The sequence below is a fragment of the Sinocyclocheilus anshuiensis genome, unplaced genomic scaffold, assembly GCF_001515605.1.
Source record: "Sinocyclocheilus anshuiensis isolate Anshui unplaced genomic scaffold, SAMN03320099.WGS_v1.1 scaffold457, whole genome shotgun sequence".
Classification (NCBI taxonomy): Eukaryota; Metazoa; Chordata; class Actinopteri; order Cypriniformes; family Cyprinidae; genus Sinocyclocheilus; species Sinocyclocheilus anshuiensis.
In genome coordinates this window covers 1,127,859-1,141,962 of record NW_015537939.1, presented here as the reverse complement: position 1 = coordinate 1,141,962, position 14,104 = coordinate 1,127,859, and the positions used below count along the sequence as shown (strand labels likewise).

Below are 14,104 nucleotides of genomic sequence, written 5' to 3'. Positions count from 1 at the left end.
TATATATATATATATATATTTACACACACACACACCAATATATAATATATATGTATACTACGAGTCTTAAAGACCACCTAAAGGGAATCTTAGATTTATGTCCCAAAGCATATATATATATATTTACACACACACACACACACACACAATATATATGTATACTACGAGTCTTAAAGACCACCTAAAGGGAATCTTAGATTTATGTCCACAAACACAAAGCATATATGAGGGGTATGTGACATCCCTTTAGATGACAAGCTGAACTGAGATGAGAGTCCTTGATCATAGTGTGTATACTTGTGTATGGCAAGTGAAGAGAGGACAGTCAATGTGCCTTGCAGCAAACTGTAAGCGTGTGATTTATAACTCCTTTAAAGCTCAAAGAGAACTCCATGCCTTTCACGCCAGCGTATATGACGTAGTATGTATTAAGAAGCGTTTGTGACAATGGACATTTTTTATTGTTTTCCATTAACAGAGCTGGGGAGTATGGATCCAGTATGTGGCTCTTTGTGGTTTCAGAATTGCATTCAATAGCTACTCATCAAGGCTTCTCTTCCAATCCAATAGACAAGCAAACCATAAACCACCGTGTATAAAAAACACATAGACAAGACACACACCAGGATAAAAATAGCAGTTAATGACGATTAATTCTAGTGTGGATGAAAAAAGAATGAGGGGTTACATGAAATTAAAAAGGGAGTAGCAATACAAACTAGATCTTACATATTCTGAGAACAGTGTGAGCGGTACCAAAAACAGCTTAAACCAGCACATGGTTGATTTTAGAGGGGCTTTGAGCAATTTTCCGGAAGTCAAGACCATCTTAGACCAACTTTGACTAGCAAACCATCCAACCATTTTATCATCTGTCATGGAATAACTGCATCCTATCTCTTAGAAAATTATTAAAATCCATTGCTTGCATTATTAAGCACTATTAGCTACAAATCAACCAGAGAGAAGGATAATTTACATGAAAAGAAATAGGCTTCTAGTATTCTAGATATTTTAGATGTTTGCTGACAACGGCTCATATTTTTAATCCCAAAGACCAATTCTGGCAAGCTGTGAACTGTGTTAAAAGACGCTGCTGAATAAATCACGCTGTCTATCAGTCTACTGTACAGCAGCATGGCTGTCTCCATGTCTGAAATACACCACTAGCCTGTCATTATCCATGATTGCACTCGCCCTGACATTTGGGTGTTGCATTAGCTTTGTGCATGGGTGCACAGACCAGTGTAACATCTCCAATCTCTGCAGGCGGATGCACAGTGTACCAACAGTCGAAATGAATTATAGATTTCGGTTTAGATCAGCCATGAGCCTGCAATTGTTCGTACAGTTTTATATAATTTCTCCCTGGTGGTTACTAATGGCATGGTCTGGTTTAGGATGCTTTTTATATTTAAGTTAATGGTAAAGAATAAAGATAATGTTTAGTTCAAGCTCTCTGCTGAGTCTCCTGGAATACATTATCCAGAATTCCTCCCGCTGAGACCCGGTTTATGGCTTTCCTATGAAAATAAGCCCGAGTGGAGAGCTCTGGGAAAGATAAATCAGACCTCAGGATGAAAGATGTTGTCCCACTGAGACAAACAGAGAGCTAAAATGGACTATTACAGTATAGTACAAAACATACTGTAAAATACAAAACATGCAGATATCTATGAGGTACGGAAATTTGAAATTAAAACATTTTCAGTTTGAAACTCTAACATGTTCATATATCCAAACAAAAAGCAGTGTAGGTTTTTGAGATTATATGCAATGTATATTTCTGAAGATATATGTGAATATATCCTGTTGTATCAAATGACTTACAGTTAGGGATGCACATTATATTAGTACCATATCCATTATTAGTTGATATTAGAGATTTTTGCATTTATTGGTATCGGTTGACTATGGGTATTTATGTGCCTGTTCATGTACATCTATATTACCATCTAAAAATCATATAATAATCTAAAAAGTTATTTTTTAACAATCTATAAAATCAATATAACAATAAATAAATAAAAATAAAATGTATAAGAATATTAAACTAACAACTACAATAATTTATGCAATATAATTGAAAATAATTTTAATAACACATCTTTATCAAATCACAAAATTAATTTTAATTCTTTGTTGTCTAAATACATTTTTTTATTTATTTAGACAAAAGTATAGAATTTTAATACTTGCCTTATATATCCTTTATTTGCCATAATGAAAAATATTGATATTTACAGTTATAATTTTTGCCTGGATCAACCATAATTTGTATTAATCTTTTAGAATAAATACTATTATATTATATTATATAAATAACAATATTCCTTCATGTATATTATATAAATGATCATAATTATAGTTTACAATATGTAAAAATATATATATTTTTTTATTTTTATTTTATTGGTATTATTAAATATGAACTTTATAGGTGTTGTTAAATGACTTTTAAGTACATTTTTAGATAACATATAGGGGAAATGAGCATGCACAATTAAATATTCAAGATCATCCACTACAGAAATACTAAATAAATTAAACAAATTATTGGCCCGATATGAATGATAGTTTCATTTACAATTATAATTATTGGCATATCTGGATCAGCCTGAATTATAATATTATGCCTGGCATGAAGTCTTTTCAGCATCACTTTTCCTTCCTCAGAAAGCTCTTCTGTGCATTCATTGAGCGGGGGTGTTGCGTAGTGACTCAGCATGCTGAAATTCTATACCAGCAGGACAGCATCTGAGTCAATGTGTGTTTGTGCTCTGTCCTTGGACTCTGTGACGTTGGTTGGGGTTTAGCAGAGCATCTTCTGTCTGTTACGCAAGGACAATATTGGATAGTCACCTTCTCAGGGGCATTATCTGACACTATGCGCATAGACCGCACTGCAGTATGGATGAGATGCTCCGACAACACCAGTTCTCTTCAAAAAACCTCTATATATTAATATAAAACTCCTCGATAAGAAATACATGATTCAGTTTCTGTTTGCAGTCCTACGCAGCAGATATTAATAGTAAACCTTGGCTGAAAAATAAGAGAAAAACACCAAGGTCACTGATGCAACAAAGTGAAGCAACATAAATAGAAAACATAACACTTGAATGGTTTCTAGGTTTAGTTTTCATACCAGAAAATCAAAGCAGATCCACAATGATAAGGAAAACCACAGACTGTCTCTTTAAGGTAAATGATCGTAAAAATCCCGAGAGACTGAGCATAAAAGTGGGTCATGAAATGAGAGTGCCCTGAGGGAGCCTGGGAATATGGAGGGTTAAATCTGCAGTGATGAGCAGCTATACAGTTTTTTTTTTTTTTTGCACTGACCAGATGTACAGCTGGGTGATATTGCATTTTGACGGCAATATTTATCTCATTATGTATTTGCTCTGAAATGGCCTACAAGGGTGATTTTAAGTAGAGGAACTGTCTTTTTGAACAAAAGTCAATGTAAAATACAGTAAAAATGTCATTAATATCAATTAAATATTCAATATCAACCAATAGAAATAACCAATAAATGAAACCAAATCTAATATAAACTGATAATCAATATGGTGCTGATATACTGTACATCCCTAACTAATTTTATACAAATTTCATCACTCAAAAATGTTTATAGATGGCATTTTTCATGAACAATTCATGAAATACATGAATAGAAAATATAAAAAAAGATATTATAAGTATATAATAGTATATTAATAGTCTTCCGTGAAAATTTTTTGAGTGATTAGACAAACTGATTTATTAATTTAAATAGTTCATAATCATGCATGCATTCACTAAAGCACATTAACATCTTTTACAATCTTGCTTTTGAATATAGTCAGCAAAGTCGTCAAGAGTACACTGTAAAAAATGACCGTGAATTTAACGGTAAAAATGTTAAATTTAGGCGAAAATACCAAAAAACGCCCTGAGCTTAAGTGGTTAAAACCGTAAAACTTAAAACGTTGCTACCGTATTTTTTACGGTAAAATTCCGGCAACCAGAGCTGCCGGTTTTTTAGCGTAAATTTTACAGAATTTTTTTTACAGTGTATATTGTGAATGAATCAGTATATTGCCTAGACATAACCAGCAGTCAAACACAGGGATTGTATCATATCAAAACGTCCTTCCTTGCTAAAGCAATCTTTTATTACAGCTGCAAGATATAGCTTCGTTTAACCAAACATCTACTTTTATCACAAACTACAGCTTGTGCTTAATTAAGACATCTACATTAAGGTTAAGTATGAAGCGTGAAGAGCTGGAGTGAGATTAGACTCCAGTTGGTGTACTCAGGAGAGAGGTTCTGTGTTTAAGTGAAAGAGCATGAGACAGAAACAGTGTGGTACCATATACTGCTCTTATGAGGGCATCTGCCTTGTCCTTTACCTTCTTTGTGACGTGATGGAGAAATCAGCCTGACATGAACCAGGAGAACATGTTTATCTGCTTCAGTTTTAAAACCAAACTGAAATGTTATCATTAACACAAATGAATGATACTATTGTAAACCCTAGTATGCTGTTGGCCAACATGCTTATTGCACATTCACAGTTCTGTTTAGACCGCTGTAAATCACATTGTTATGAAATTTAGCCTGACGTTACTTGTTCACCAATGGATCCTCTGCAGTGAATGGGTGCCGTCAGAATGAGAGTCCAAACAGCTGATAAATACATCACGATATTCCACAAGTAATCCACGCCTCCAGAAGCTGCATGTTTGTAAGAAACAAATTCATCAAGATGTTTTTAACTTAAAATCATTGAAATAAGAGTCCTTTATCCTTAATATTGCATTCTCCAGTGAAAAAGTTGTCTTGTCTGAGGCTACGTCCACACGAAGCCAGAGCTTTCCCTATCCAATCTTTTTTTTCCCTCGTCTCAAGAAATATCTGCGTCCACACGAAACCACAAAACCGACACAAAATGCTGTAGTATACATGCCAGACCAGCATGTGGCGCTGTAACTCTGCCACAGAGATACACTAAAAACGGAGAAGAAGACTTGGACTATGTGCATAAACCTTGCGCACGGTATACAAACAAACATGGAACAATACATTTATTAATCTGTGTTAATGTTAGTTAATAAAAAGACAATCGTTCAGTGTTTGTTCATGTTAACTGTAAATGTTTGACTCCAACGTAACTGCAGTGTACACATTATCATATGTGGAAACATATTGACCCTATTTGGACCTTTAATTTACTGCACATAAATGGAATTTACTGTTTGACTGAATTATAATTATTTTGCATTAGTGTCACTTTACAAAATCAGTTAAACCCAAACACATGATCAGCACCTTTCTGAGAAAATCAGCATTCAGGCGATCCAGCCTGCTGTGACAAATATCTGATAGACTGCGGTACATTTTATTACCCAATATGAGGAAAAGAAATAAATGGAGTTCATTAACTGAGACCTGGCCTGCAGTCTGTGTGTACAGTATGATTTAATCCAATTTATTTCTACTGCACTGCAGGAATTCATCTCTTGAAAAGGTTACACATCAGCGAGGAAGCTAGGAAATCAATACATTGAGAGGTCTCTGTAAAAGATTGTATAAAATGCATGCATGCAGGCTGATGGTGTTTTAAATGCATATTGATTAGGATTTTGAGCAGATTGCAGAAGCCTTGGATGAGGCCGTTTGACATTCATTTTGTCCTTCCCTGTATTTTCCCCCCTCATTCGCATCAGTAACCCCCATTTGTACAGTAAAATGGTTTTTACCTCAGTCCTGGAGGCTGAACATGGGCAGAAGTGAACTCAGAACAATGGGGGTTGTGCTGATGTCACATGACTGGATGAAGTGTCCTCTGGAGACAGCGGAAAACGACGTGACCCAGCGTATACCTCTGAAAGCGTGTGCCCTTGGTGTTATTTTCAGTAAAAATAGTAGTAGAAGAACACAAAGACACTTAAAGCATAGATATTTATTAAACTCATTCAATGGAGAATATTGGAAAGTAGGGCTGCACAATTAATCAAATTTCTAATCGCGATTATAATTATGGATGCCACAATTACGTAATCGGTCAAAGCGGCAATTAATCGTTCAAAGTCCACTTATGTTATTCTGCGTGCGTAAGATGCGTTTTTTTCTTTCTACATGTTATCTTAAGGGTTTTTCCCATTATTTTAATTTTAGTTTTAGTATAACATTATAATACCATTCATATTTTTACTTTTTTATAATTTAAAGAAGAAACCAATCCGATGTTTAGTTGACATTTGAGGCTTAATACTATAGAAAAGCACAAAGTTTTTCAGTTAGAGTGTTTTCAGCTGGTTTATTTTCATATAAAAATACGGCATGCACTTGCATAAAACAATTGTATAAACATCATTCAATGTAATTTGTGATAATCGCAGTTACAATTTCAAGGGAATAATCGACAATTACGATAATAATTTTTGTCATAATCGTGCAGCCCTATTGGAAAGCGAGTAAATAATGGCTAAGAATAAAAGATATGTAAATCTTTGTTTAAATTTATTTTATTTATGAATCAAAGTAAATCAAATGCAAATGAAACATACAATGCATAATCTCCTAGTGTCATTTTTTTTTCCATCTTTTGACAGCCTTGTCAATGGGAGTGTCATTTTAATATTATAATATATACTATATAAGATTTAGTACTTGGTATTTTATATACCACATAGTATTTTGTAATATTTTGAATGAACTTTTTTTTTTTTTTCAGATTTTATGTACATTTAGTTTAGATTTTTACTTTTGTCATTTTCTTATTTATATACTATATAAGATTTAGTACTTGGTATTTTATATACCATACAGTATTTTGAATGAGCTTTTTTTTATATTTTCAGTTTTTATTTTAATTTCAGTTTAGATTTAGTTTTGCGCTTTTGTCATTTTCTTTTATTTGTTTTTAAATAATTCTAATTAACTTTATTTTTATTTTAGTTTTTAGTAATTTCAATTTAAACTTATTTTATTTCAGTTAATTGCATTGTTAATTCATGTAATAACTTTGAATTAACAGCTTTATTTCAATTAATTAACAGTTTTATTTGGATTTAGTTTTTGTTTAGTTAACTTTACATATTAAACTTTTTTAATAGTTTTAGTTAACGATACCAACACTGGTCAGTGAAGTGAGTATTTTTAGTAACTAAATATTGTGTAACATGTTATTTTACATTAAATTATGATATTAAACTGTCGGCTACTATTCACGCTGGATATTGGCTTTGGCTATTGACAAACCCATACTGATCAAACACTAGAATGTACATATATTATCATAGGTATTCTTGACCTGATTTTCATAGCATAAAGCATCATCTTTGTGTGAAAACACAAATGAGACATTAATGAAGCTCTGCTGAGGATTTGAATTACATAAGGTACTCTGAATTCTGCTGGCTACAAAAAGAAACATCCTACACGTTTTGGTAGGTTTTGCTTGTATCTGAGGCATTTTGAAAAAATGAAAAGAACAGAAATCTGACAAATATGTTTTCATTGGCACGCTTTATCAGATCGTTTTGCTCTCAGTTTGATTAGCTTTGGCCCTCATTCACATAAATTGCTATTGGAATCAATGCTAAATCTCCTGTTAGCTAAACTGCCTGCTAATCTCTTCACATTCACTAAAACATGCTTTGTGTTTAAACACCCATAATCCATCTGGATTCGGCCAGGATTCAGTGTTTTTATCCACAGAGGAGCTTAACTCTCTATCACTGCACCAGCACAAATGTCAAAACCACAAAATCCCCCTGAGCGCCTTTATTCTGACACTTCAACCAGATGGCTAGCATTGCAATCATGCTAATATTGGCCCCAACACACAAAAATGGTCGCCTCCGCCCAATCCCTGCATGATGGGATTACTTACATCAGAGTGAGTAGAGAGATCAGCCATAGAGCAGAAGCAGTAGTTAGAGATAGAGATTCCTCATAGATTCAACTCTCAACGATCAGCTATGTTCATTTAATATTGTCTGTAAGCAGCACAATCATGGCATCTGAACAGGGGGAGATTCTGAAGATAAACAGATTCAATTTGCTGCCATAGGAAACGCTGTCTCTGTCTCACATCTGATAGCGCCCCAGCTTCCCAATCTGCAACAAATACACTTTACAGGGAATGGTGCACACTGAATAAGTTCCCTTTTTGTTAATACAGAGCATTATGGCTTTCAGCATCAGCATAACACTTCATTAGCATAAGATAATGGGGAAAAAAGCAAACAAACACAATAAAAACTAATAAAAACAAATAATAAAAAAAACATTTGTGAATTTTACTAGTAATTACGACTTTATTTTTCACAATTGCCACTTTTATATCTGGCAAATTAGCTTTTTTTTATCCTTATAATTGTGACTTTATATCTTACAATTGGTCTTTTTTCTTGTAACTGTGACTTTATATCTTACGATATCCGCTTTTTCTCATAATTGTTATTTTTTGTCACAATCAACACCTTTTCACATAATTGCGACTATATATCTCTCAACTGGCATTTTTGTTCTCAGAATTATGACTTTATATCTCACAATATCTTCTTTTTACACATAATTTTACATAACATTTTATATACCACACCTGACGTTGTTTTCTAGTAATTTCGTAATAATTTCTAATAATCTCATAGTGTGACTAACTCACAATTGACACTTTTCTCATAAATGAGACTTTATATCTCGCAATCTGATTTTATTTCACAACTGTCATTTTTTCCCCTCATATTTGTGATTTTATATCTCACAATCTGACTTTATATTTCACAAATGGCATTTTTTCCCCTCATATTTGTGATTTTATATCTCACAATCTGACTTTATATTTCACAAATGGCATTTTTTCCCCTCATATTTGTGATTTTATATCTCACAATCTGACTTTATATTTCACAAATGGCATTTTTTCCCCTCATATTTGTGATTTTATATCTCACAATCTGACTTTATATTTATATTTCTTGTAATTGCGAGTGCGACTTTATATCTCACAATTGCTGCTTTTTCTCATTATTGTCACATTATATTTCATAATCAATGCTTTTTTTTCACATAATTGTGACTATATATCACAATTGATGTTTTTTTTTCTAGTATTGATGACCATTTCATAATTGCTGCTTTTTTTTCTTCACATAACTGCCGTTTTATTTCTGGCAATCTAACTTTATATCTCACATTTTACTTTTTTCTTGTATTTGTGACTTTATACTGTATATCACAACTGCTACTTTTTTCTCATAATAGTCACTTTATATCTCACAATCAAAATTTTCACATATTTGTGACTATATCTCTCAATTGTCCTTTTCCCCCCTCATACTTGGGATTTTATATCCCACAGTCGTGACTTTATATCTGAGAATTTGACTTTTACATCTCTTTACATACAATTTTTGCTCGCTGATGTGACTTTATTTCTGTGATTGGGTGGGTAAAGTTTCATAAGAACCAGTCTCGCCCACCTGGAGTTACATTCCTGATCACAGTGTTAAAATAACCCAGATGAACTGGATTTCATGAATATGATTCTTTTTCAGCAGTCAGAGTGCCCGTTTATTGAGAGGCGTGTCTATGAATTTTGATGTAACAGATACCAAAAAAGCTCTGCTGCAGAAAAGCGAGAGAGAGATAGAAAGCAAAAGATAATCCATTTTAGTAAAGGACCTGTGGGCAGTCAGACTCAGGTGTGACAGGGGACAGCACACACACACACACACACACACACACACACACACGACAATGCTAGAGGCTTTGCATGGCAATAGAGCAGGTGTGTGAGATGATAAAGAGAGTGATAGAGAGAGATATACATTGTGTCATCACCAATACATTCATATTTTTGATCGTGTAAGATATTTATCTGCCTCCTACACATCAGTAGCCATTAACATCATTTAAAAACCAACACACTAGCTGGTTCCTGTCAAATATAATGCAGTGTTTTGTTGTGTATGATTCAAGCACATATGTTGTTGTATAATGATTTTATGTCCTATGATGAATCTAGAGCTGTTCTAAACAGTCAAAGAACTATTCAATTAAGGCAGCGGCTATTTACACTAAATCTAAAATACATACAGTACAATTTTTTTAAGCAAGGATGATTAAGTTGATCAAAAATGACAGAAACAACATTTATAATGTTACAAAATGTGTCCATTTCACATAAATGCCATTCTATTGACCAAAGAATCATGTATCAGTTTCCATAAAAATAATAAGCAGCACAACTGTTTTCAACATTGATAATAACAAGAAATGTTTCTTCAGCAGCATATTAGAATGATTTCTGAAGGATCATGTGACACTGAGAATGATGACTGCTGAACATTGAGCTTTACCATCACAGGAATAAATTACACTTTAAAATAGAAAAAAAGTTATTTTAAACTGGAATAATATTTATCACTAATACAACATGTATTTGTGGTTTAAACATGGATATGACTAGTGAAAAATGTGTATGAACCACTAATATCAGATGCTTGAAAAACGTTTCTCTTCTTCCTGCAGAGATTATGAATGATGTCATCAAGAAGGTGAAGAAGAAGGGAGAATGGAAGGTAAGACAAACTCAATAACCCCATCACCATAGCAACCACTCTATCCTTATGTCACCGCACCACAGTTTTAATCTTTCATTGAGTCCCCGAGCCGCAGACAGGAAATCAGTGTGAATAATTAAGCCCAAACAATTTCATCTATCCTGTTCTGCCTGTATCACGCCACATGCATATTTATTTCGGTGCCCATATTAATAAATAACAGTTTTCACACTGCCTGCATAAGCAAAAGCAACGGACCTTTCTGTTGCAGTAATGTGTGTTTCTGAGACTCTCTCATTATTTCTGCTCTCTGTTTTTCTCTGTAGGCTTTGATTGTGGACCAGCTCAGCATGAGGATGCTGTCCTCTTGCTGCAAAATGACTGATATCATGACAGAGGGCATCACTAGTAAGTCAATCCACAGTTTTTGACCTCAAATGAAGTAAAAAGTACACCTTTGCTGCTAACAACAAGTCTATGGCTCATGGGACACAAAACTAATAAATATTCTATAATCTCAATTCAGAACTGATCTCTAAACCTCAAACCGTCATATAAATGCTGGAAAATGGTGGCCAGATGGAAATAAACATCTCATATCAACAACCCAACTAAGCACACATATGTCTAGATGTCTGCAAAAGAACAGATCTGGAAAGCATCACATTAAATTTAATTTAGCAATAGGTTACAACATGTTGTGCTATATTATATATATAGTCATGGCTAAAGGCGTTGTTAGGCATAACAGTTGCAACCCCCGCCCCTTCAGCTCTGAATATATTTACAATAGGTTTACAAATATCTGATTAAATCATAATCATCACGAAAACATCTAATGACCATTGTTATAAAAGGAAACCGTTTTAAAATTTTGAAATATTTACCATTTAAAAATGTTTTATCTTCTGCTTATATATATATATATATATATATATACACTTTCTTTATTTATTTATTTTTTATTACCATTTAAGTTTAATTTAGTTTTATTTTTTATTGATTTTTCAATAAATATTTTCATTGCAAATTAATTTCAGTTAGCTGCCAAGGCAACATTTCAAATATTTCAAGTTAAAGTTTTTCATCTAATATTTCTATTTTATTTTATTTCAGCTTTATTTAAATTAACCAAACGGTTAATGAATATAACCCTATATCAGAGAAGCTGCTTCTGTGACTGACTTGCTATTTCTACTTTTACCTCTGCAGTTGTTGAAGACATTAATAAGCGAAGAGAGCCTCTCCCTTCATTGGAGGCCATTTACCTGATCACCCCAACTGAGAAGGTACTCAAACACACTGATTTTAGAAGTTGCTAAAACGATGCTAAAATAACACCTCCATCATAGACTTTTGTCTCGAAGCGTGGAGGCAGAACCTTCACACTGTACACACTAAACATATGTCATTCTCACACACACACACACACAGTATTTACACAGCCTACACAGACAGCCTGAAACTCTTGCCATTTCTACTGGCCATTTTGGTTACTATAACTATAACACAAAACACAAAGACACAGTCTAAAGCTTGTTGTATTTCTCTTACCAGTCTGTGCAGACTCTCGTCAGTGACTTCAAAGATCCCCATTCAGCGAAATATAAAGCGGCTCATGTGTTCTTCACTGACTGTGAGTATCTGAGGGTACTCCACTGTACTTCAAGTGCTCTGGAAGCATAATACACACTGCAGTATTAATGGGACCTCACTCAAAACTAGACTTCTACACAAGCAATCAGCAATACAATGTTTTTAAAGGGGTGGTTCACTGGGTTTTTTCTAGGCTTGATTGTGTTTATGGGGTGCAGTCTAACATGTGTTAACGCTTCGTTTTTTAAAAAACGCATTATTTTTCACATACTTTACCTTTATTCCACACCGCTCTGTCCCTTCTCTGAGAAACGGGCTGATCATTTCCTTCTTTTATGAAGCCCCTCCCTCAGAAATAGGCGATGGGCTCTGATTGGTTAGCTAGCCCAGTGTGTTGTGATTGGCTAAACTGCCTCTAGCGCGCGTCTAAAAATCCCGCCCCTCACCTCGGCGGCATGTGCTCTGGTAGTATTGTAAACAACGGCGTCGTTAATATCGCTTATCAGTTTGAGCCCGATTGAGAAGCAGAGGATATTATTGAAGAGGATCGTGCAGAACCTGTGCAAGCACGGCTTTTAATGGTAGGCCTATGTTTTTTGTTTGTTGTTGTCTCATACTTTTAGATACGCTGTTATTTGTAAATGCTACTGCCTATGTTAGCTTTTAATATACAGTTTTATCCTGATTAAAGCTTTAATACAGTACGGCAACTGCACGCGCGTCCATGTTTAACGCTTCTCATAACTATGTGAAAATAAGTGTATAATTGTAACAGTTCATTGTTGGAGGTGAGGTGAGCTGAATGAGAGAGAGAGAGATACAGAGCGTGTGCAGAGCAGGGGGACGCGAGGAACAGTATTAAGAACCGCTGCTTTACATTTACTTAAGTATTCAGACCCCTTGCAACAACACCTGAAATTTAGCTCAGGTGCCTCCCATTTCTCTTGATCATTGCTGAGATGTTTCTACACCTTGATTGGAGTCCATCTGTGGCAAATTAAATTGATTGGACATGATTTGGAAAGACACACACCTCAGAGGAACTGTCTGCAGAGCTCAGAGACAGGATTGTATTGAAGCACAGATCTGGGGAAGGCTACAAAAAAAATTTCTGCTGCACTGAAGGTTCCCAAGATCACAGTGGCTTCCATAATTCTCAAATGGAAGAAGTTTGGCACAACCAGGACTCTTCCAAGAGCTGGTCGCCCAGCCAAACTGAGCAATTGATGGAGAAGGGGCTTGTCAAAGACAGGTGACCAAGAACCTGATGGTCACTCTAGTTGAGCTCCATGATCATATAAGCAGATGGGAGAAACCTACAGAAGGACAAACATCACTGCAACACTCCGCCGAACTGGGCTTTGTGGAGGTGTGGCCAAACTCAATCCTCTCCTCAGTGAAAACACATGAAAACACACTTGGAATTTGCAAAACAGCACCTAAAGGACCCTCAGACTGTGAGAAACAAGATTCTCTGGTTTGATGAACCTCAATTCCAAGCATAATGTTTGAAGGAATCCAGGCACTGCTCATCATCTGCAGAGTACCATCCCAAAAGTAAAGTGTGCTGGTAGCAGCCTCATGCTGTGGGGCTGTTTTTCATCTGATGAACCTCAATTCTAAGCATCATGTTTGAAGGAAACCAGCTCTGCTCATCACCTGCAGAGTACCATCCCAAGAGTAAAGTGTGCTGGTAGCAGCCTCATGCTGTGGGGGTGTTTTTCAGCGGCAGGGACTGGGAGACTAGTCAGGGTTGAGGGAAAGCTGAATGGAGCAAAGTACAGAGATATCCTCAATTAAAACCTGTTCCACAGCGCTCAGGACCTCAGACTGGACAATAGGCGCGTTTCCATTACAGATTTGCGCAAAACTTTGGCGATATTTTATAAACGTCGATAAAAAAGTATTGCGAAATGACGGCGTTTCCATTAACCAATGTTATG

General features: G+C 35.0%; 1 protein-coding gene across 2 annotated transcripts in view; it reads left to right on the top strand.

Moving 5' to 3' along the window:
* Positions 1 to 14,104, top strand: part of LOC107661518 (syntaxin-binding protein 1) — a 42,406-nt gene that overhangs the window by 5,827 nt on the left and 22,475 nt on the right. For both annotated transcript variants that reach the window (XM_016451151.1, XM_016451142.1), the window contains exons 2-5: positions 10,534 to 10,583; positions 10,892 to 10,973; positions 11,778 to 11,854; positions 12,123 to 12,201. In XM_016451151.1, the coding sequence (XP_016306637.1) occupies positions 10,534 to 10,583; positions 10,892 to 10,973; positions 11,778 to 11,854; positions 12,123 to 12,201 (288 nt within the window). The remainder of the gene's footprint in view (positions 1 to 10,533; positions 10,584 to 10,891; positions 10,974 to 11,777; positions 11,855 to 12,122; positions 12,202 to 14,104) is intronic.